This window comes from Cydia splendana, chromosome 17 (assembly GCF_910591565.1).
Source record: "Cydia splendana chromosome 17, ilCydSple1.2, whole genome shotgun sequence".
In the NCBI taxonomy this organism is placed as follows: Eukaryota; Metazoa; Arthropoda; class Insecta; order Lepidoptera; family Tortricidae; genus Cydia; species Cydia splendana.
Genome location: NC_085976.1, coordinates 5418282 through 5443813, shown reverse-complemented (window position 1 = coordinate 5443813; position 25532 = coordinate 5418282). Strand labels below are relative to the sequence as shown.

Below are 25532 nucleotides of genomic sequence, written 5' to 3'. Positions count from 1 at the left end.
ACCGGTACCAATCAACCATGCAACTAAACCACTTCGTGTTTAGGCTCGTTTGATTCGTCTCAACAAGACCTTGGACACAAGATAGTACTCAGGATCTGATGATGGAGCTGGAAGGTGGCCACGGGTACCAGTCTACCGTGTAACTGAACCACTTCGTGTTTGGGCTCGTTTGATTTGTCGCAACAAGATCTTTGACACAAGGTAGTACTGAGGGTCTGATGATGGATCCGGAAGGTGGTGACCGGTACCAATCAACCATGCAACTAAACTACTTCGTGTTTGGCTTCGTTCGATTCGTCGCAACAAGATCTTTGACACAAGTTAGTACTCAGGGTCTGATGATGGAGCTGGACTGTGGCCACGGGTACCAGTCTACCATGTAACTGAACCACTTCGTGTTTGGGCTCGTTTGATTTGTCCTTCGAGCAACACCGGCTTCCGACACATCGGAAGGGAGGGGCCTAAGCGATATGTCACCGTACAAATCTTTCTGCCATTTTTCGCGGGGGGAAAGGTTCACACAGTCGCACTTCTCACACACTTACATACAAAATCCAATCTGTAATGACGACACAAATACATAGAAAATGACACACGTCAAAGACAAATCTTGCAAACCTCGATCTCTTTTTGTGTACGGACGAGTGACAAGTGTCACAACACGCACACTAACACATTTTCGCTGAAGTATGTTATTGTATTCTGAGAGATGAGAAGTCGGATTTGTCGCGCGACCGATCCGCAATTTGTACTGAGCGAGCAAAATCGATAAATCCAACAATTACATGAGACTAAAATATAATAATTGTGTTTGAATGTAATTAAACGTATGATATGTAAAAAAAAATATTACATGTGAAATGTAACACTTTCTTGTAAATTTGATGTCCCCGACCTCTTTTTATAACAAAAAACCGAGCAAACAGGCATTTTTGTGCAGCAGTGTTCACGCGCGCGTCTGGACTCGGTCTAGTGAAAAATCCAAGTGCAACTAGTTTTATTACCCGCGCTAGATTAGATTGACGCGCTAATCTTGTACCTCGGCAGAGGGGAAATAGTGCGAATGCCGCCTCCCTTCCGTGTTGCTCGAAGGATTTGTCGCAACAAGATCTTTGACACAAGGTAGTACTGAGGGTCTGATGATGGATCCGGAAGGTGGTCACCGGTACCAATCAACCATGCAACTAAACCACTTCGTGTTTGGCTTCGTTCGATTCGTCGCAACAAGATCTTTGACACAAGTTAGTACTCAGGGTCTGATGATGGAGCTGGACTGTGGCCACGGGTACCAGTCTACCATGTAACTGAACCACTTCGTGTTTGGGCTCGTTTGATTCGTCGCAATAAGATGTTTGACACAAGATACTACTCAGGGTCTGATGATGGAGCTGATGATGACAGACAGGTACCCGTCGCCACCTTCGCGCTCCATCATCAGACCCTGAGTACTACCTTGTGTCAAAGATCTTGTTGAGATGAATAAAACGTGCCTAAACACGAAATGGTTTAGTTGCATGGTTGATTGGTACCGGTGACCACCTTCCGGCTCCAACATCAGACCCTGAGTACTATCTTGTGTCAAAGATCTTGTTGAAACGAATAAAACGAGCCTAAACACGAAATGGTTTAGTTGCATGGTTGATTGGTACCGGTGACCACCTTCCAGCTCCATCATCAGACTCTGAGTATCACCTAGTGTCAAAGATCTTGTTGAGACGAATCAAACGATCCTAAACACGATGTGGTTTAGTTGCAGGGTTGATTGGTAATGGTACCTTCCAGCTCCATCATCAGACCCTGAGTACTGTCTTGTGTCAAAGATCTTGTTGAGACGAATCAAACGAGCCCAAACACGAAGTTGTTTAGTTACATGATAGACTGGTACCCGTGGCCACCTTCAAGCTCCATCATCAGACCCTGTGTATCTTCAGTGTCAAAGATCTTGTTGAGACGAATCAAACGAGCCTAATCATGTTACTACATGGTTGATTGGTATCCGTGACCACCTTAATCATCATCAGATCCTCAGTACCAGTTCGTTTTTAAACCCTCGTTGATACAAACTTTACAACCTATAGGTACCAAATGCAATGACGAAACATGTAAATAAGCGAGTAGGTACCTATAATTTCTTTCGAGTAATATACCTTCATAAGTACAAGTATGGGGCTATTCATAAATTACGTCGTTTCAAATGGGAGGAGTGGGGGGGTCTGGACATCGGATGATGGTAACATGACGTAGGAGGAAACAGATTCATCCGAAGCTTGATTTTTGGATGATTTGAGGGGTGGGGGGGGTCAAAAATCGTCAAAAATAGATGACGTAATTTATGAACAGCCCCTATGTACATTTGCACTGCATTTAGTATTTTCGTACTTACCAAATAACAGTTTTAGAACTTTAAAAGTTAAGTACAGTTAGTGTTGTTATGGTTGATTTCAATATGCTTCGCGAAGGATCAAGAATGTTTAATCCATCATTGTAGTGCGAGTGTGGTAGAAGGGATCGGCGTACTGAGCTCGCACGGCCTGCCGCAGCGCGTAAAATACCTAAACTCGCTCAACGCCGAAATGTAATAGCGCTCTTAAGATTTAGGTAAATGAAGTTACGGAGTTTCGGGTATAAGTTTACAATAAGATTTTGTAACCGCTCACGTTGCCATTAACGTTTAGTAAGTACATAATTAAAAGATAAAGGCGCTATACATAAATAATAAACAAATAAAATTAAATACTTACACGAAATGAAATTACTTCTTACTGGGAAACATCTAAGTTTGCCTTTACCTAAATATAATTGTATTGAGAGCACAATAAATTTACGAGAACGCGAACATTACGAGATACGCCAACAAGCGTTGACAGTTACTTTGAAAAGCTCGTATCCCGTAACTTGTGTGTTGTATAGTTGCGGGCTGAACTATTTTGTATGGTAAAAATGTTCATTGTATTTCTAAGCAAAATATATCTCAAAATACTTTTTAGTTCCAATGCTAACCACCGTTTAAATATTCGCCCGTATTGAATTTACACACTGTATTGGGAGCGTAACGAAGCCAATTTTATTTTAATAGGTAATTTAAAAAGGTTTTGGTCTTATTTTAATACGACCTTGAGCCATGTCTCAAGTCATGCTCCAATTTCACCACGGTGACAGGTGCGACAATTGTAAAACATCACTGTTGCTGACGTCACAGGCATCCATGGGCTACGGTTACTGCTTACCATCGGGCGGGTCGTATTCCTGTTTGCCACCATCATTGTGTTATTAAAAAAACTTTATTATATCGGAAAAAGACAGATATTTCTCTTGCTAAGTTTATGACAATTGTCACAAGAAATACTACAATTGTCACGAAATTCCGACATATAACTCATTACCTGTCAAGAATTACCTACAATTCTTCTAAATCTTGACAATTGTCGGAAACTTCGCAAAAGAAATATCTGTTTTTTTCCGATATAATAAAGTTTTTTTAAATAATACAATGATGGTGGCAAACAGGAATACGGCCCGCCCGATGGTAATTGGTAACCGTAGCCCATGGATGCCTGTGACGTCAGCAACAGTGATTTTACAATTGTCGCACCTGTCACCGTGGTGAAATTTGCATTGCATGAACTCGGTTTTGCTCCTGCTAATCTTGAGGCCATTTTGTTCCAATGCTTTAATCCAGGATGTAATCTGGGTCTGCATGTCTTCAGCTGACTTGGTTAAGAGTACTACGTCGTCCGCGTATAGCATACACCATGGCACCGGCAGTTGTATATCCTTGGTTAAATAATCCATTACTAAATTAAACAGTAAAGGGCTTAAAGTGGACCCCTGATGAACACCAACTTGGACTTCGAACGGTTCGCTAAGGCCACCTGGGCTTTTGACTCGAGTTGTGCAGTTGTGGTACATGTCCCTGATTATGCTGATATATTTTTCGGGAATGTTTTGCGCCCTGATCGCTTGCCACACTAATTTTCGGGGGACTCTGTCAAAGGCCTTTTCTAAATCAATAAAGACAGGTTCTCTTTATTTGTTCTGTGTTTTCCGTAACGATTCGCAAAGCCTGAATAGCATCTGAAGTCGACTTATTTGCTGTGAAGCCAAATTGATTTTCAGATAGTGTTATTTGGTTTAGTAAACGTCTACTTATAATTCGCTCCCAAATTTTGAGGGTGTGATGTTAATTTGATTCCTCTGTAATTTGTACATTCGCTAACATCTCCTTTATTTTTGAAAAAGGGTGCCAAGTAACTATTTCGCCAGGAATTAGGAATACTACCAGTTGAGAGAATAAGGTTGAATAATTTCGTAAGCCAGTTAATCCCAATATTACCCAGCATTTTCCAGATTTCGGCCGGGGTTTCATCTGGGCCAACTGCTTTCCTATTCTTCATTTTTCTTACTGCGAGTATCACTTCATCTTCACTAATAGCTGGAATCGGTCCAGAGGTAGGTATTAAATCTGGTAGTGCCTCACTAGGAAATTCTTCATTTGAGAGTTCATCAAAGTATTCTCTCCACCGCGTTCTTATGGCTTCATCAGAGGTAAGAAGGTTTCCTAATTTGTCTTTGATATATTTATTTGTTTTGATGTCCAATGTATTTCGAAAACGTTGTTTTGCAATTTTAAATATTTCGGTGTCCTCCTTAGCAGTTTCGATTTTGTTATAAAAACCCACCCTGGCAACAGCTCTTTCTTGTGCAACCGTTCTTTTAGTTTCTAATTTGGCTTTCTTGTAGTTTTCGTGGTCTTCGTTAGAGCAGCTAATTTGCCATGTCTTAAAAAGGTCTTTCTTGTTTTGGATAGCTTGTTTAACGGTTTTGTTCCACCAACTGGGATCTTTATCTTTGATAATGCCTTTAGAGACACCTAAACAAATTTTCGCTTGTACTTTACACTTATCTTCAAACTTGAGCCACATATCTGAACTATTTTTATATTCTACATTTATATCTTCCTCTAGATAATTATTCAGTGTTCTAATCAGTGTGCCGCCGTTCTCGCCGGTCAGATTTACCCATTTGACTCTTTCTGTTTTATCGGTTATATGTCGGATAGGTTTGGGAAGCTTAAATTTTGTTAATAAAATTCTGTGCTGTGCGGTCAAAGACTCACCAGGTATAACTTTACAGTCTCGAAAACAACGTCTTAGACTTTTATCTCCAACTATGAAATCTATTTGTGAAGTCTTTCCGCCGCTTTTATAAGTGATTAAATGATGCTCTTTCTTCTTAAAATATGTGTTTACCAAATGTAAATCATGTCTTGTTGCAAAATCTAATATTTCTATTCCCTGAGGGTTTATACTTCCAAAACCATAGCCACCATGCACGCTCTTGTAGTCTTCCATCGTGGTTACAATATGGCCATTGAGATCGCCCCCTATTATCTTGTGTTCTCCAGTTTTTATTGACATTAATAAATCATCAAAATCTTCCCAGAACGATGTTTTCTCTTCTAGTGAGCATCCCATTTGAGGGGCATAGGCAGATATTATATTAATTGGTAACTGACTATCCAGTGCTATCTTCACTGCGATAAGGCGGTCTGATTTTCTATCTACGTTAATTACTCTATCCTTGAGGATATCACTCAGTACGATAGCTACTCCATTTCGTTTTGCATCTAGGCCATGATAGATAAGTTTATATCCTAGTCCAATATCTCTCGACTTTGAACCTTTCCATCTTGTCTCCTGAATACAACAGGCGTGGATATTTCTTCTTCGAAGGATTTCGCTCAGCTCGCTACTGCGCCCAGTTAATGAGCCCAGATTCCAGGTAGCGATCCTTAGGTTGTCAATGGTACGCGAACATTGTGTGCTTAGTCCGTCGCTTGCGGGGAACGCCCTAGTATATTCTTCTTTCTTATTCGCATTAGTGTATACATCCCTCGCCTGGACGTCGCTTTCGGGGTACGCCCTAACATGTAATCGTGTATCTTTGCTTAACTTTTTCATGACAAGGAGAAGTTTTGTTTGGCAATTGGTTTTTACGGCCGGTTGCCACCTGACGCCAAGGTTGTGGCCCTTCTTTGAGGGCTTGAGCGCCGCCGTTGGCCTTTTAGTTGGCTCATCCGCCGCCATCTCTTCTAGATGCTCCAACCCAGCATCCAGCACTGACCGCGACCTCGTCCCCAAATACGTCGAGGAAGCCCGCAGCAGGGGTTTGATAACGGAGTAACCTTCTCCGGCCTGTTGGTCCGCGGGAGGTATTTTATTTCCCTCCTGCCCGGCATATCTGCCGATCATTCCCCTATCCGCCACCTGAGGACGCGTTCTCTAGGGGTGAGGCTCCCCCGAGAAAAACTGACATTCTGACACTGACATTCTGGAATAACAAATCCAGATAAAATTCATAACCTGTTATTAATTACAATCACAATACGCTTGCCAGCTCACGTACACGAATAAGTACGAGCAGGATGCCTTATGAGATGTCTCCTGATTGCATTTTGTAGACAAATCAAAGTAAATATATCAATATCAAATAAGTTACCCATTATAAAGTTCAAATACCGCTCGAGCACACAAATGGACGGTTTCTCGTTATTACACAGAAAGCGTCTCTGCACCAAACTTTTACGAAAATTACCCTCCTCAGCGGAAAACAATGCTATGAGCTGCGGCGTAGCACGTAAATTCTCGATATTTGTCAGTGGCTTTTTGCTATTAAAAACTTTGCCAGGAAACCTGCAGTTCTACCTAAAAGAACTCACTAGTTTAAAAACCTAAAACCCACAATAAACCTTTTCATTCCGTTCGTTTTATTCAGCTTAGTTATTTCATCTGCGTCTATCATATTCTCCACCCACTAAGCAACCGTACACTTTTTTCCAAAACCCAAAGCATTGTTCCGCACAACAACGTACACGGTAATTAATGTTTTACGTGCGCGAGCTGCGGACCGATTGTTGCTCGTCACTAGAATATTTGGTGCGTATGAATATTCATCAAACAATTCTTTGGCAGACACTGCAGCGCCTGAAATTAGGCAGGCGGAAGTTTTTAATAAATGGTTGTGACAGTTTCGATTTACGGTACCGGGGGGCTTTGTATCCATTTACTCTTCGCTTTTATTTTAATTTATAATTCTTTGTTTTCCGCGAATCTACTTTGGTTATAAATTATATACGGCAACAATTAAAGGAAAATGATAATAAATGTGCCTGTAGAGAAATTTCGAGGTCCGTATTTCTGTTTTGAAGTAAATGTCACATCAATATTATAATAGCCTCTGCTCGCATCTGTCTGCCTAATAAGTCGTTTTCATTTGATATCAGTATTTCTGTAGCATTTTTAAATAAAACACAAACATTTGTAATCAAAATGGCACAAACTCACTAAGTCCATTAAACCGGCCCGGAACTTTATTAAATGCAATTCCTCCCAATCCTGCAAACCGGACTATCTCCTGACTGAGCTGGCATAATTGACGACGTTGCAACGTCCCATCTCATTAACATTTGAAGATGGGTCGTAAATTCAGGCGCTTAGTAGGTACGCTAATTTCTAGTGGCCAGGAATATGCACATCTAGTGCTCACACACCTTATATTAGAGCTTTTCTAGTCGCATCCTTAAGGTTAAATACGAGTACATCCTAATTACCTACGACTGCAACAGCTATAATATTGAAGCAAAGCAGTGAAAAGCAATCGCTGTCAATTTACTTGATACGTTGAGTTGCAGTCGTCGCTGCATTAGGGTCTCCCCAGATATATCGACGCGCATTCGGCAAAAGCCGATAGGAAAAAGCTTTATGTCCACGCAATAAGAGCGAAAAAGCCGTCGTTCGGCTCGGCTCGCATCGGCCGGCGCCTGCCGACGCGTTGACGGCTTTTTCGCTCTTATTGCGTGGACATAAAGCTTTTTCCTATCGGCTTTTGCCGAATGCGCGTCGATATATCTGGGGAGACCCTTACTGTCGCGTTTGCCAATATACACTTTTACCCGGAGTGTGAGGTGAGATTAAAAATACCTACCTAACAGGGTGATTATTCCCGTCCCAGTTATAATTATAACTAGATAAATGTTTCATAAAACAGTCGTAAGAAGCGATCCGAGCCAACTACAGGAACTTACAGGTAGTTACAAAGTATTCTAATATTAAATAAAGCACTTACGTACAAACACATTCGTATAAAGAGAGAAATAAAAAAAACACTGTTGAAAATGAAAATTGAAGCCTACAAATACATCCTAGGTTCCGAACAACTTAGTTCATAAACGCCCAAAATAACTGAGGTCGCGGAGTTCAAAAGGAACATAAAGTACTTAAAGTTAATGCTGATAAAGCAAATTTTTAAGTCCATATCAAGGCGCTAATACCTATATTAAGTTGAAGAATTAAATGCATTTAATCGCCTAATGAAAACAAAACATAATAAAGAAACAAAAAGTACCTATATACTATAATATAATACATTATTACAAAAAAGAATACAAATTACAACTAACACTTACAAATAAAATTTAAAACTATAAATTTAAAAAAACAAATCGCTCCGTGCCGTTCCCGGTGCAAAGGTGCCCATGTTGCTTGTGAATATGAAGATATTTTTCAAACCAGCAATAAATAACCTGTTTCTATTGCAGTGGACATGTTCATGGGTCCCAACCTCAACCTGACGAAGGTGGAGCGACGACAGATGGGAGCGTATCTCTGCATCGCGTCCAATGACGTCCCGCCTTCGGTCTCCAAGCGCATCATGCTTAATGTTAATTGTAAGTCAACTTGTTTTTATATTAAGTTAAAAATATTTAAATAGAGTTAGACCAAGAAAAGTCTGCTGAGATTTTGATAGCACACGCAGTGTTATTTTATACGTCATAATTTCATAGTAGTTTGACATTTAAAATAACACCTGCACTGCGTGTGCTGTCAAAATCTCTGCAGACTTTTCTTGTTCTAACTCTTAGTTGCTTTTTAAAATGATGATCAAGAAAAGTAGCAAATGGAAACAATTCAAATCGTAATTTTGCTTTAGTATGGCATAAATGGCAACTAAAGTTGATTACACAAATATTGAATATCACTAGTATATTCTACTGAATTCACTTGCATTATATTCATGCTGCATCAATATCTGGTGGCATTGAGAGGTATCCTGTTGCACATAATACAACGTAACAGCACCGTCCATTAGTCTGAAAGTCATATTAAGCTTCAATAACATTACAGCGAACTATAATGGAATTCAACATGGCTCCGAAATTCCGGTTTAACTCTTAAGTGTGTTCAAAATAAGTTCTTGTCCGCAGTTGCCCCTTCAATAGTGGTGGCGACAAAGGTAATAGGAGTGCCGACTGGGTCTCAAACGAGGCTGGAGTGCTTCGTCGAGGCCTACCCTCAGGCCATAAACTATTGGCTAAAGAGCGGCCAGGAAATGATACTTTCGGGGTAAGTGTGCGTCAGTTAGTTTCTTAGTTTCATTAAAGTTGAGAACATCGGGCCGCGATGGAAATCCGTTTATATGTTTTGCATGTATGTATTATGAAACCGAAAACAGTTTCTATTTGTCGTTTTTAAAATCTGTTTATTTCAAATATTAAAGCAAATATAATATTGTTTTGATGTTTGTTTGTGACATTGAATACGTTACCTTCATAATAGTTTCACACATAATCACACTTTAGGCATTTGAATGATAGAATCTATTAATTTTATATACGATGCTGTACACAGAGAACGATGTCAACCGAAACCTACACCTTCCAAGTTACATGGCGTGCCTTATACCTCTCTCTCACTGCAAATGCGATTTAATTTTACTGCGACAATGTGCCACTCTCCTCACAATCGAATTGTTTCAGAGGGCGACACAACCTCAGCGACGACCGCGCTCTGCCGTACCAGACACGAATGGTGCTCAACATCTCAGATTTCAGAGGCGAAGACGCCGGTACCTACACATGTGTATCTACCAATACCATGGGTAAAACGGAAGGCACTATCAGACTTTATGGTATGAGATTGTTTTTACCTAAGTTAAATAAATAAATAAAATAAAAATAAAAAAGCCTTTATTATTCCAAATTCATACATAACATGCATTATTTAGTTGTAGTTATTTTACTTATTACATTATAATATTTTTTCCAACTAGCATGCATTTAAGTATAGTTTTAAATTTAAAGTGTTCTAAAATTATTGTTTAAGTCAATTCTTGTTCTTATATTATAATTACATATTTAGAATTTGTCCATTTAATTGAAAATTATATTGATTTAGCAGTAAGAATAAAATGTCATCTTTTAAAATTTAAATTTGAACACATTATTTAGGTGTGGACCCCTCGGCGGGTAAAGGCCTCCTCCAGGCATTTCCAATTGTCTCTATCGGATGCTATTTCTGTCCAATTTTCTCCGGAAATCTCTACGATCTCGTCTTTCCATCTCCCTTTTGGTCTTCCAGGTCTGCGGTCTCCGTCTGGTCCTTTCCATGTAGTCGCTCTCTTTGTCCACCTGCCATCTTGGTACCTAGCCACGTGACCTGCCCACTTCCATTTAAGGCCTTGGGCGTAGGATAGAGCGTCGAGTACTTTTGTTTGTTGTCTAATTTTGCTGTGTCTGATCTTATCTTTTAATTTTATTTTTAACATGCTTCTTTCTAGTGCTCTCTGAGTAGTTAGTATTTTATTTCTGGTTTTTGCATCAAATACCCATGTTTGGCAGCTGTATGTAAGACATGGTAGTAGGCACGTATCCATGATTTTTTTCTTTACAGATGGGTGTATGTTGGACTTCATTACCTCTTTAAAGCTCCAATATTTCTTCCAAGTCAGAGCGATTCGTCTATCGACTTCTATTTCGTTTCTGTCCTTATGGAATGACACTTGCTTGCCGAGGTATATGTAGTCGTTGACGTAGTTGATTGAGGATCCAGCTACGTGGATTGGGTCTTGGGTGTGGTTTGTCATAACTTTCGTTTTGTTTACGTTGAGCTCCAATCCGATGTTGCTACTGACAGCTTGAAGTTCCGCCATCATGTTTTCTAGCTGTATGGCGTTTTCTGCGAAAAAGACGATATCGTCCGCGAAGCGAAGGTGGCTGAGATATTTGCCGTCTATGTAGACGCCTTCATTACACCACGGCAGCTCTTTCATTATGTTTTGGAGGACTGATATAAATAGTTTTGGAGAGAGTGGGTCTCCTTGTCTTACTCCTCTTAGAATATTTATTTTGTTGCCAGTTCGGTCGAGCTTGACTATGCTTGTACTATTTAAGTATATGTTTTTTATTATTCGTATGTACTTGCTGTTAATATTTTGATTTTCCAGTGCTTCCCATATGCTTTGGTGTGATATACAGTCAAACGCTTTTTTATAATCAATAAAGGCGATGTATAATGGCTTTCTAAACTCTACATATTTTTCTATGATCTGGACTAATACCTGAATATGGTCGTTTGTACTGTAGCCTTTCCTGAAGCCTGCCTGTTCGATAGGTTGGTGCAATTCTATGTCGCTGGATATTCTTTCTAGCAAGCATGCTGCAAATAGTTTATACAGGCAGGGCATCGAGCTTATGGGGCGATAATTCTCTACGTCATTGGGGTTTCCTTTTTTGTATATGAGAATAATTTCTGATTCAGTCCATGATTTTGGTACTTTTTCTTCGACTATTATTTTATTGAAAAGGTGTGCGAGAGGTGTTAGAAGAATGTCTTTCGCAATTTTGATGGCTTCGTTGGAGATTCCGTCGGGTCCCGAGCTTTTGCCCATTTTTAGTTTTAATATTTGTTTGAGTATTTCTATTTCATCCAGCTGTTTGATATTTTCGCATATAGCAATGTCTCTCGCCGTGTTGTTACTCGTGCCAGTATTATTGTGACTCCGAGCTTTGTGGGTTATTGTAGAGCTTTCTGTAAAAAGCTGTTGCTGATGTAATGACATCAGAGCGCGATTGATGTTTTCTTGTGGCGTCTAAAGATGTTATCCATTGTTTTTCTCGGTTGAGGCTCTTCATTGCTTTTTTTCATGCTTCCGGATTCTAGCATGTGCATTTCAATTTTTCTTAGTCTATATTCTTTGTAGTTTTGTTTGATTTCTTTATTTGTTGTTTTGTATAGTATCTTAAGCTCTTGTTTTTCCATCGACGAAAGCTTCTTGTGCTGTAGTAAGCTTCTTTGTTGTAAGAGCTTTTTGGCTTTGTCTGAAAATATACTTTCTTTTTTAGTGTTAGTATTTTGTGCTTTTTTTAGACATGTTTGTATGGAGCTTTCAAGCTTTTTGTAGTACGTCAAAGCGTCCTCGTTCTGATGTATGTTGAGGACAGATTTCATTTTTATAAGTTCGTTTAAATATAATTTGCGACTCTCTTCCGTTTTAAGTTGATTGCATTTCTCTGTGTACTTTTTTCTGCATTTTCTTTTACCTAAGTTAATGGCACATAATTGAGTTCAAAAATATCTACGTTTTACAAAATAAATAAAAATGAATCAATATATTAAGTCTTTCTGCTGGCCATTTGGACTGAGATCTGTTTTCGTGCTTCTGATACAGAACTGGATTATAATAATAACTGATATTGGCAATACATGTATGGTAACTTTTAATAAAGAGTTACACTAATGCAATGGACACAAAATTTACCAATAAAAAGAATATTAAATCATTATAATGTTCATGTTGTTGGAATACGAGTAGGCAACATCCTTTGTTTGTCTACTTTGATTTTAATTTTGCTTTCCCGTAAAATCTTAAAATAGCCATTGTTCTGAAATATGAAAAACTCTAATTAGGTTCTGTTCTTGCGTTAATTATTTGTAATTAAGCTGCTTTTAAGTAATGAAGTGAACTGAATAGTATTTTAATAAAGCTTTATATTTTGTATTATATTTCACAGGTAAACTAAATGGAATATTTGAAATTAAATACGCACGAAAGCCTTAGTTTTTATTTTGTTTTTGTGCAGAAATAAAAATAACAACAACAACAACCACGACGACGACGACAACAACAACGACGACAACGACAACTACAACAACGACGACGACTCCGCCGCCGACGACCACAGAATACTACCCATCTCGTGAGTATTTGTGGTAGACTGTACTTGACTGATGTAACCGCAGTAATACAACAACGAAGACAACCACAAAATACTACCCGTCTCGTGAGTACTTGTGGTAGACTGTACTTAGACTGTAAAAGAACGTATTCAGAAGCATACGTACTATTTTTTAGGGTTCCGTACGTACCTCAAAAGGAAAAAACGGAACCCTTATAGGATCACTCGTGCGTCTGTCTGTCCGTCTGTCACAGCACATTTTCTACAAAAGTACTGGACCAATTAAGTTGAAATTTGGTACACATATGTAAATTCGTGACCCAAAGACGGACATCTTAAGTAAACGAATGAATTTCAAACACGGAGGCCACTTTTGGGGGGTAAATTAGAAAATTAAAAAATAATGTTTTTTAAACTATATCGTGTTACATATCAAATGAAAGAACTCATTTCGAGAATCTCAAATATATTTTAATTGGAATTTTAAAATTAATAGTTTAGAAGTTATTTAAGAAAATAGCTAAAAAATGCTTTTCTTTACTATTTCTTTCAGGTCCCATATTGGGATATCTTCCTCCATACCTTCCTCCATTTGAGGAGAGATTTCAATCTTCTCGAGCTCTTCTTCTTCCTCGGTCCCTCATTGCTGAGGATCGCGACCATGTATGCTACGTCTCCACAGTGTGCGATCATAGGCCATATGGGTCACGCACTGCATGTTGCCGCCAACCACCCTCTTCACAACATCAGACCATCTCGTGGGTGCTTTTCCTCGCGCTCGCTTGCCCTCTATTTGGCCCAAGATAATCTGCCTTTCTAGGTCGTGCTTTTTAGACCGCATGATATGACCAAAGAAGCTGAGCGCGCGTTCTTGACATTTTGTAGAGAGCCGTGTGGTGATCTTCAGCTCCTCTAGGATAGACTTATTGGTTCTCATAGCCGTCCAGGGTATGCGTAGGAATCTTCTCGAGCTACTGTAGGGTTAAAGCTGGCGTAGCTGTAGTTGACGTTCGCAAACGCATTGTACTATGCCCACTTTAAAAACAAACTAACTTTATCTTTAATACAACATCAATGTGGTTTCAATATCAGTTGGTGACGCTCATATACGAACCCCGGTGCAAATTAGTTCGTCTATTTCTACACAACCAATTTGTTTATTCTAAAAAAAATTACACATGAACATTATATTCCTACCCGTCAAATAAAAAATCGTTATTTTTTTTTTCTTTCAGTACAAACGGTATTTTTTGTATTTGGATTAAGTTAAATATTGTAGAATATTACCATATAAATTTAAAGTACATTAGTATAAGCATTAAATATTTGAGATTTTTAAACTAAAACATTATTTTTGTACAAACGCGAGAACCTCAAAAAATGGTCTGACTAGACGAAAACATAATTATGCATCGGAGCTTGTAGGTACAGGCATCTGCAATAATATATTACACAACGAAGGCCGCAAAAATATCTGACACGATCTTATTTGTAGAGCCACATATTTTTGCGGCCTTCGAAGAGTAACATATTATTGCAGGTGACTGTACATCCTCACTTAACGGTTCATTGGCACATATTTTATTTTGAAATTAAATTGATATCATGATACCAATTTGCAATCGTTATTCCTTGTTTCAGGATACGTGGTACCTTTGCAGCCGGCGGAACAAAAGCACACTCAAGCGCAAGACGCAACCACTTACGGTAAATACATGGCATGCATTTACTTAATAAGATTTTTAGCTTAATTAAGCTCACAGATATATGTACATCAAAATAGATACCGCATGTAACTACACCCGGCGTCACGGAAATCGTACACCTTGGTTGGTGCGAGCGATTGCGAGCGATTCTAGCTCTTAGTAAAATAGTTTTGCCTTATTCAATTTGACATCAGTTAAAGGCTATTTGGATAAACTTTAATTTCATGTCTCTTTTGTTTACGTGTTTTATTAATTGTCAATTTTGTCGGCCTTTGAAAGAATCGCTTGCGCCCGAAGGTGTGCGATTTCCGCGACGCTGAGTGTACTACTATTAGATCTATTAGTATAAAAATTAAACGTCATTCAGGAGCGTAATGTGATGTGATCGGGTATTTTAGTGTTGAATGTCCATCACCGCATGTCCATCAACGATCCGCATATATGTATCTATTTAATTATGTTGGTTCGTTTTGATAGTTTGATGACGATGTATTTCAAATTTTTTCAACAACTCGTTATTGATTAATGATCCAATGGATACAATACTCAATAATCAGCGTCCACGACAAATATAATAAATGTACTATTTTCTGCAGAACAAGATCATTTGCACGCAATGCAATGTAAGAGCATTTGCGAGATAAACTGAAATATAATTAAGCCTGACTGAAACCTATTTTACATTCAAGCATGCTACTCTGCTTGCTGTAACAAACTCCGATTACAGTAAAAAGAGGCATACTTTTTGGAGCCAGCCAAAAGTTCACATTCCCTAGTCTGTCTGTAGTTATTATTTTATTTACTCTACCTTTGATTTCGTTTCTCATTGGTTTTAATATAGGAATTAAAACTATGTACATTATATTTTACAAAATTCTGTAGGTACATTTTTAAATACAATACCGCAATGGTATGTAAATAAAATCATAATAATAACCTCGACTACTAAATTGGCTAATCAGATACTGTGAATTGAAGTTGCAGTATAATCATATCAAACTCGCTTCGATGGCCACTCTCGTTATGAAATATGTTTTATCAAAGAGAATTCGGGGATTAAGCTTAATACTATAATCCTTGCAATCAACTTGTGAGCGCGTGTATAGTGAATGGATCTCGTCAACACAAACAATTCAACAGAACATTCCGTCCAGTGTATATACGGGTCTCAAAAGTAATCTAACTTTAATGCGAAAAACGGTTTGCACAATTTAAAAAGTCAACGGTCTCAAAGCAAACTTATGCTATCGAGTTTTATAGGTCACAATCGTTGTCAGTTCTAAATTTTATTGCGATTATCGTAATTTAACCTATATAAGAGGCTGTTTACAAAAAACTACGAAACGAGATCGATCAAGAAAATTAATAGGTAGTTAAAATAGGTCGTTAATATAATAATAATAAATATGAACGGTCTAATAGCGAAGAGTCTTGACCAACATCCTGAGAGACTCTCGCTAGGTGGTTGGATCAAGGGTCAGATGCAGAAGGCGGTGATCTTCGACACGGTGCGGATAGTCCGCCGGTTCCTCTCTCTGCAGCTCTGACCACCGGTAGCTTGGGCCTTGCCCCGCTGCTGGCAGCACCCTAGGTTAGGTTTTTTATAATGCGTTTTTTTTTATTAGCCTGGTTAAGTATCCCACTGCTGGGAAAAAGCCTCCCCTCGCTTCCTCCACCTCAACCCTGTCTTTTGTAGTTTCCCGCCAATCCGGATAAAATGCGTCCAAGTCGTCCCGCCATCTCCTTTTCGGTCTGCCTGCACTCCGGCTAGCTCCGTGGGTCCCACTCCGTCACCATTTTGGCCCACCTTTCAGGGTGCATGCGGCAGACATGTCCAGCCCAGTCCCACTTAAGCTTAGCGGTCTTGACATCTACATCTACAACTCTAGTTCTGGAGCGCAGTTCCGTGTTTCTGATTCTATCAGTCCTGCGAACACCCAGTATACTGCGCTCCATCGCTCGCTGGCAAACCTTGAGTTTGGACTTTAAAGCCTCAGTCAATGACCATGTCTGAGCACCATAGGTTAGGATAGGCAGGATACACATGTCGATGAGTTTGCGCTTAAGACACAGGGGAAGATCACCCTTCAATAGCGCCTTCATGGACCAGAAGCTCTTCCAGGCGTTATCGATACGTCTATTGACTTCTATGGTTTGCCTGTTTTCGATGGAAGCTATCTGGCCCAAGTAAATGTACTCATCAACATACTGTATATGCTTCCCATCTACCGTGACCCTATGTTTTGCTCTGTTGGTCATCAACTAGGTCTTCGCTCTGTTCATTGTGAATTTTATATGTATTTTTTATTGTTTTGTAAGTGTTTTTATATTTTACTTTTATATTCATATTATAAATAACCTATGTCGCGCGGGACAACAAAAGTCATGCTAAGCGCTCAGGAATACCTATGTAAATAATCAAAACCTTTCAGATTATGGATTAACAAATAAACTTTGTTGTTGTTTCAGATACAATGCAAAACGTCATCGAGCAGTCCGTCCTGGACAACAACTGGCTGCCGACTGCCGAGTCCACGGGCTCCAGAGCCCACCAGGCTCTGTCGCTGCCGACCCTGGCCGCCTTCTTAGCGCTTCCCCACTTCAACTCTATTATACATAGTAGTCTCCAAATAATATACTCAATACTCTCTAACAACATGAACGCAAGATGATAAGGTTACTAGCCGTTTGGTAATCAGTGTCAATTTTACATTTTACACCTTAGATAGTTGTTGTTTAGATATCAGGAAAATTCATAAATTAGTTGTGGTTATTAGGATCTCTGTTTTGTTGTTGTTTACAAACAAACAATTATGAATTTTACAAAAATACTTTTCGATGAATTGATATCGGGATTTGCTCAGTACTATGAATTGTCATAGAACGTGATAACGGGGTTTGGTACTGAGTAAATAGATAAATTCATTCAAAATTCATAAAGGCAAATATTTGTTTAAAATGTTCCATTTACGTTGAAATTAAACTACAGGATAATAAAGTTACTTTGTTTATTTTAAAATAACAATGCCACAGACATTAAATGAATGAAAAAAATGTATGCTTCAATTACTAATGGATGAGATTTTTAAGCATAAAATATTTTGTGCTACATTTTTCCGGGTATGTATTCGTAATAAAATAATTAATACCCGTGTTTTTAGCTACAGAAAAACTCATGACGGCTATGTAAGTTTAAAATTAAAATGTTTCATAAACCAAATCCAAAGAGTTAATTAAAAAGAATGTAATTACACAGTTGTCACTGCAAGTGACACTTAATCAGCTGTTCGTTTCGGCCCAATTAAATTTCTTGCATCCTTCATCAGCATTTTAAATACCAACAGTTAGCAGTTAAAATTACTCATAATTATGGTTAAAATTATTTTAGATACACTTAAGAATATTATATAAATACAGACTTATTATGGGAATAAATCCACACCATATAATAATGAATACAATGTACGTATCCACTATCCGTTTTAGGTAATCTCAAATAGTTTTAACCATACAATGAATTACTTACTGTATAAAAATAAATATTTTCCATAATGAAATATAAAAAGCTAGTCAGTTTTTACCTAAGCATATCAATAACAATGTATAAATCAAATGATACATAAAATATTGTTAATGTAAATAATATTAATAATTAAATTAGGTACTTCAATGTTTTTTTTTTACAAAGCAATGTTGCAGATTAGTTTTTATTAGTTTACTGTACCTATGTTCGCAACGTTAACATTATTTAATCATTACCTGAATTAAAGCTTAATGAACTTTTGTTTACCAATAAATTATATTACAATAAAGAGACGTGAATTACTATTTATGTACTAAACATTAACATACGTCATAAACAGATTCTACTTTGCAATTATTGAGCATATATCTCAATATTGTGTTCCAGTATGTCCATTTGTGTGCGAACTAATTATGTTTACTATTCAGAAAATTACTCATATTTAATTACACAAACGGGTCTACCGCGATATAATTTAATTAAACTTTAACGGGTAGCTGCAATTTCTTTGTCTACCCTGAACATTTTTATAAACTAATTTCGGGTAGTTTAGTATTGTTTTATTTATTATATATCCGTTGACATTAGCTGGGACGTCAGTCTTTCCGTGGGGACAGCTAGTGCAACTCAGCGGAAACATCGGAATTTAAGGTAAAAACAATGAAATAATATCGCGATAGACCCGTTTGTGTAATTAAATATGTGTACAAAACGCGAGAGTTTATATTGCAAACAGAAGATTACTATTTTTAATTGCTGCTTGTGTTATAACTGATGTTTGTAAGCGTTATTTAGTTTTAGGGAAATGTTATGTAAATATCGCAAGCATAGAATTAACACAATTTTATTACATTATAGTATAGGCCAGTATTACTTTAGAGTAAGTTTATAAAATAAGCTAAGAATGTAAATAGTAAAATAATATGATTAAAACCGATTTGTAAATGTTTAGTTTTATTTATGAGAGAGAGATGCAAATACTCGTAGATAAACGAACATAGTGACTCGCAGTAACCCTCCACCCCACCCCTCCCTAGCAGGGACCGATTACCGGTTTATTTTTCATACAAATTAACCGGTATTTAATTCCGGTATCTTGGTTGTTTATGTATATTTTTGCACTTAATTTGGCTAATCTGATCAATCAATATCCTTACCTAAATATTGTTCTATAATATCAAAGAAATAATGTGAAAGCTATGAGATATTTTGATTTTTGGTTATACCTGTAACGGTCCCTGCTCCCTAGTCATATTGAATGAAGTTGCCATTAATGTACTTCGGTATTCCATGGTTTTCTGGTTTCATTCTAAATAAGATATTGGGGTCTGCCTAGTTACTTCTAGCCTATAATAATATCATGCAATTGGTTCAGGCAATATTTTTAATAGTGAATAGAATCAGGCGTTACTTTGCGGAAATCCATACTAATTAAAACCAAAATATTATTACGCAAGTAAGTATAACGGGTTAGCACTGATTGACTAGCACGTTATCTTTTCGCGGATTAGCAAAATAATATTTTGGTTTTAATTAATATTTTTAATAGTAAGTTTTAAAGAGTTTTGCATTGAAATTATAGAATATATTAAGCGACCAATTTATTTTGGTTTACTTATTTACTGAAAAACAAACCTAACGCCCCGGAGTTTACTTGGCATCCTAATCGCAACAACGTTATGAAATACATAATATAACAATAACGCTTCATCCGAATAAAACATTCGACTCTGCAATGGAAGGATCACTTCAACCTAATGGTGTCATATGTGCACATGGACAGTAAAAGTGCTTGACAGAAGACACATTTAAAAGACACAACTCAAATATTAGAATCGAATTGAGACCACACAGTTGTATCACGTGCCTTCAAAACACTTTAGTGAACAAGCTATTGTTGCCAAAAGTACACTCAACAGCTACAAAAATGAGACAATCTAGGAAGCCCAAACATATGTACAATGTTTACAACACGCATGGCAAGTTATTTAAGGTGCTACCTTATAATAGTTGCAGATATTTTAACAGATGATACTTTACTTTAAAACAATGTATTTAAATTTTTATTTAGTATTAGTTTTTAGTTTTATAGATAAGTTAGTTTATTTTTCTTTTTATTGTATCTACCATCTACCTGAAACTTAAATAAATAAAACTTTAAATAGAAATTAAGAATATTTATTTTTTTGTTTTAATTTACCGAACAAAAAATTTATTGTAAGGAAAACTGCAAAAGGTTATTAGGATGAAATGGCCAGACAGTTAGGTGTTAGGTAAGAGAGGTACTAGAATGTGTTCAATGAGTTCACATTTAACAATCACATTAACAGGGTGTTTTTACATAGCAAATTAGTTTTCAGTTTTCTCCAAAAAAACATCGTAAAAGCTATAATGTTTCATACTTAAATATACTCCAGTAACCGAGTACTATCAGCTGTATAAATATCTGCAACTAATAAGGTAACACCTTATATAAAACTTTCAACCTTGAGCCCAAGGCCATTCTGATTTAATAACTTACGGATTCAAACTGGATTTGATACGAGCTTGCTGATTGTCTTGGTGATTGGCGCGCATCCCACGCACGATTTTCAGTTAGTTTCGCATGTACCAAAGACATATGTAACTCCGTATAAGGTATAAGTGGTATAACTGCCACTTGCACCATCCCACTAACCCGGGGTTTAACTGTTAAACCGTTAACCCAGTGTCAAATTGTACTGGTAACCATGGTTACTCCAGGTTTAACCAGTTAACCCCGGGTTAGTGGCACCATCCCACTCCCACAAGTGAATGAATAAAGTCTAAGGAAAAAACGTGCCTCGGTAATCATGAAAAAGTAACCCTCTATACTATCTATTCTCTTTGCATGTACCAATCACGCTGCAGCGTGAGCGATCTTCAAGGTCGCATCAAAATTTGATCAAAACCAACAAAGTTCTGGAACTCCCAGTGGTGTGACGTGTTGTGACACATGCTTACGTCACTGTCGAATAACAACCTAAAGTATGCCTGCCGTCACTCATGCAAAATAGTTATTTACGATACAAGTGCGGAAAGTAGGAAATTATCTATTCGCACGTGTATCGTACAACGTTTTACAGTACATATGGATCTTTAAATTTTCAACATAGGCACGGAAAGTGCTTATTCCTGCGCTAGTGCGGGAAAGTAGCACCATATGTACTGTAATAGTTATTTTTTAATACAGTTGCTCACAAAGTGCTACTTTACGTAGCTGTTTAGCGTGCGGAAAGTTGGTTATGTCGAACTAGTGCTTTTTACTTTTCCAATTTTTTTAAATTTATACTTGTTCCAATTCACGACTACTTATTGATGAGTGTTAATATTAGTTTCCTTTAAACGTCGTAATCAGCATAAAAACCTACTGTTAATGTAAGAATATGAAAAATATACATATTTCATATTTTAATACTTACCTCTTCATCATTATAACACGTTTATTTTTTAATATTGAATATTGAAAATTCCGTTCTTAATAAGGTGTCTGAATGGAACGGAATAGCTGCCAAACGCCCATAGATATAATATACTTAAAGACGACGTCTAAGCGAGCTGTCACTGTTACCACTTTTGTTTAGTGTACGATTAACAATGTTTTACTTATTTTTTCGCAACTGTATTAAAAAACGTCGTTCGATACACGTGCGGAAATGTCATTCTTCACTCGTCCCGAGTCTTCCCACTCGCCTGCGGCTCGTGGCAAGATATCTCGGAACTCGTGAAGTAATGACATACCTTCCGCACTAGCATCGAAATGTACTATATCTACACACATGTCATCAGTGCTCTATAATGCGTTCAGAAACCGTAGGAAATGACAAGCTTTAACACAACCAATTTTACTATGAGAACTTTCTTATCTGTGATAGTAGGAAAATTTGTACTTTAATGTACATAACGTTATAGATTTTTGTAGGTTATGAGTTTAAATTTGGAACAGCAGTCAAAACTCAAGTAGGTCTCTATCTAGTATCCATAGATATTAAAACAGTTATCGATACGAAACGTCAATTTAGTATGTTTTTTTAAATATAATCCGCACGATATTTCGAGTGATCTCGAGTGACATGAGAATAGGGACTTCATTCTTTTGTCTAGGAATTAAAAAAAACTACGGATGAGTGACATGCGTGAAAAAAGTTTTCATTTACCGCCATTTGACGTACAGTTTATCTTTTAGTTAGTTTTAAGTATGTGTTTAGATAAAGTAGTGTATGTAACTGTACATAATTAGGCATTAAAACACTCGTGTGATCCTATTAAGAAACTCACTAACGTTCGTTTCTTAAACCCACACTCGTATTTTAATGCCTCTCATTATGTAGCAGTCACATAAACTACTATTACGATACAAGTGCGGAAAAAGGAAATTCGCACGTGAAACGTGAAACTGTAAAACGTTGTACGATACACGTGCGAATTACCTATTCGCACGTGTATCGTACAACGTTTTACAGTACATATGGCCCTTTAAACTTTTGACATCGCACGAAAAGTGCTATTTTACGCACTAGTGCGGGAAAATAGGACCATATGTACTGTTACCGACGCCCGGTAACACAATACTTACTTTTAGCGTATTATATTTATTTATAATATGTTTTTCACCATTCTTCAAAATAAGATACTACTTTTCCATATTGACATGTTTATTAATCTGCCGCCATGACAACGTCAAATTATTTGAATATAGGTAAAGAGTAAAAAGGTAACTAAATGTAGGTTTCAGTAAGAAGTCCGCAACATATTCCCCCGGGAATGCGCGACTAAGCGCATTCAGCATCAGTCGGGAGGCGGACAATCTTCACAGCGGGGCGCCGCAGCACTCCCCCGGCAGTGCGGACGTCGGCGACTCGTACGCGTCCATCAGCACCTGTGAACACTTTAACTATTATGCCCTTCGGCCAGATGTTGCGTGGTAATCCGGGGTCTGCGATAACAACCACATCGCCTTCTTTTAGGTTCGGTCGCTCGCGGACATGCGATCTGGGTAATAATGTCGGCAGGTATTCGCGAACCCAACGATTCCAGAAGACATCGCACAGTCTTTGGGCCTTTCGCCATTGTTTTCGTGTAATCAGATCGTTGTCAGTGAAAGTTCCAAAATGTGGCATGTTGTTTCGTCCCGTAAGGAGTAAATGGTTCGGTGTTATAGCTTCACGGTCATCTGGATGCACCGAAACATGTGTCAGAGGCCGGGAGTTTACTGTCCATTCTGCTTCAGTCAGCACAGTTCTCAAGACTTCTTCTGTTGGGCATTGTTCTCTAAGGGTTGTACTCAGTGCGCTCTTAACAGAACGAATTAGCCTTTCCCAACAGCCTCCCATATGGGGCGAAGCGGGTGGTATAAAGCTCCAATCAATGCCTTTATTGAGGAAGAAATCCCTAATCAACCCCTGATCGATTGCCTTGATAGACCTTCTGATTTCAGTGTCCGCTCCGTGGAAATTCGTGCCGTGGTCCGAGTAAATAACCATTGGCGATCCTCTGCGGGCTATCATCCTGCGCAAAGCGAGTATAACAGAGTCAGCAGATAGTGATGCAGCCAACTCGATGTGTACAGCTCTACTCGTCATACACGTAAACAGAGCACCATATCGCTTCTCGTGTCTTCTCCCTATAGTCACCATCATGGGTCCAAAATAATCTAAGCCACAGTGGCTGAACGGTGGGTGATGGTGTGCAAGTCTTGCTGGTGGTAAATCTCCAAGCGGAAGGCGTGTCGGCTGGGCTTTGCGTATTCGGCATAATTGACAAGACTTTGCAGTGTTCCTCACTGTAGGGCGTAAGTTGAGGATCCAAAACATCTGGCGCAAGGAGTTGACAACAGTCTCATTATTTCCGTGGTTAGCTCGTTCGTGGTGATGCAAGATAAGTAATTTCACGTATGGATGTTTGCCGTCCAATATAATGGGCTGAATGAGGTTCCGATCTACTTCGCTCACAGCGCTGGCTCTCCCCCGCAATCTCAATACGCCATTATCGTCTATGAATGACGACAAGTCACGTAGGCGACTGTTCTTGTCCCATGGCCTATTATTTCTGAGATCTTCCAATTCGACCGGAAAACTTTGATATTGAGATTGCTTAATCCATGCCTTTTCAGCTTTTTCTATATGTTCTAATCTAAGGCCAGTACGTTCCTTGTTTTGAGTACTCTCCAGAAATGTGAAAACGTATGCAGTACTTCTGATGAGTCTCAGCCATTTGGAGAATCTGCTGATGTCAGGCAAACATGTCGTGTATGCGTACACTGGCAGGACATTGTAAGTAGGTTTCTTAACCTCCAGTAGGTTTAGTGGTACTGGCTCGGTGTCCGCGCGCTGAGCCGGCCACGTTTCAGGCTGCTGATATAAGAAAGACGGGCCCTTGAACCATCGGTGATCGGAATTCAAATCTTCTATATCTCTGGTGGCGTCGTCTGCTACGTTTTGTGACGTCGACAGCCACCTCCACTCTTCAGTGCTCGTATGTTCTGCAATTTCACCCAACCGATTTGAAACAAAGGTTTTGAAGTTTCTCGGGTCTCCCTTAATCCATGAGATTACGGCTGAGGAATCAGTCCAAAAATACCTTTTAGCTGGTTTGATGGTGTCGTGATCTTTCTCGATCGTAGAAGCAAGTCGCGTCGCGAGAACAGCAGCTTGAAGTTCAAGCCTGGGGATAGACACTGGTTTCAGTGGGGTCACGCGGGATTTACTGGTGACAAGCGCAACCCATATCTTTCCATCTTCTCGTACGAAACGCCAGTACGCCACTGATGCGTATGCTTTCTCGCTGGCGTCGCAGAAGATATGCAATTCTATGGTGCATCTAGTAGGCTCTGGTGCGTAGTGTCGCGGTACTCTACACGCACAGGCATTAATAAGGCGAGCAATCCAACGCTTCCAAACAAGATGATCGGCTTCTTGCACATTTTGATCCCAACGTATTCCTGATCGCCATATCTGCTGAAGAAGGATCTTTCCTTGTATGACGATAGGCGTCAAAAGACCGAGTGGGTCAAACACACTCATCACAACCTTTAGCGCTTCTCGCTTCGTCGGTTTCCGTGTGTGGTCGATAATTTCTGCAGGTAATTTTGACAGGTTTAAATTAAATCCAAAAGTATCTTCGGACGGGTTCCATCTCAGTCCAAGGATTTTGACATTTACGTTGAAGTCAAGATTTACCCCTCCTGAGCCTCTTTTACTCTCTTCGATGTCTTTCATGACGTTTTCGTTGTTGGACACCCATTGTGTTAGAGTAAACCCCCCTTCTTTGTTTA

The 25532-nt window shown here is 38.5% G+C and overlaps 2 protein-coding genes and 1 long non-coding RNA gene across 3 annotated transcripts in view; 2 read left to right on the top strand and 1 right to left on the bottom strand.

Moving 5' to 3' along the window:
- LOC134798703 (lachesin-like) overlaps positions 1-17451 on the top strand; it is a 101552-nt gene extending 84101 nt beyond the window's left edge. Inside the window, exons 6-11 of the mRNA XM_063771088.1 lie at positions 8597-8725; positions 9263-9401; positions 9815-9966; positions 12917-13033; positions 14654-14719; positions 17188-17451. Of these exons, the coding sequence (XP_063627158.1) occupies positions 8597-8725; positions 9263-9401; positions 9815-9966; positions 12917-13033; positions 14654-14719; positions 17188-17390 (806 nt within the window). The 3' untranslated portion in view covers positions 17391-17451. The remainder of the gene's footprint in view (positions 1-8596; positions 8726-9262; positions 9402-9814; positions 9967-12916; positions 13034-14653; positions 14720-17187) is intronic.
- Positions 1-25532, bottom strand: part of LOC134798737 (uncharacterized) — a 432480-nt gene that overhangs the window by 170171 nt on the left and 236777 nt on the right. The gene's annotated exons all lie outside the window — the stretch shown is intronic.
- Positions 13119-25532, top strand: part of LOC134798730 (ubiquitin-like modifier-activating enzyme ATG7) — a 441738-nt gene continuing 429324 nt past the window's right edge. Inside the window, exon 1 of the mRNA XM_063771117.1 lies at positions 13119-13130. The gene's annotated coding sequence lies outside the window, so the exon portion shown is untranslated. The remainder of the gene's footprint in view (positions 13131-25532) is intronic.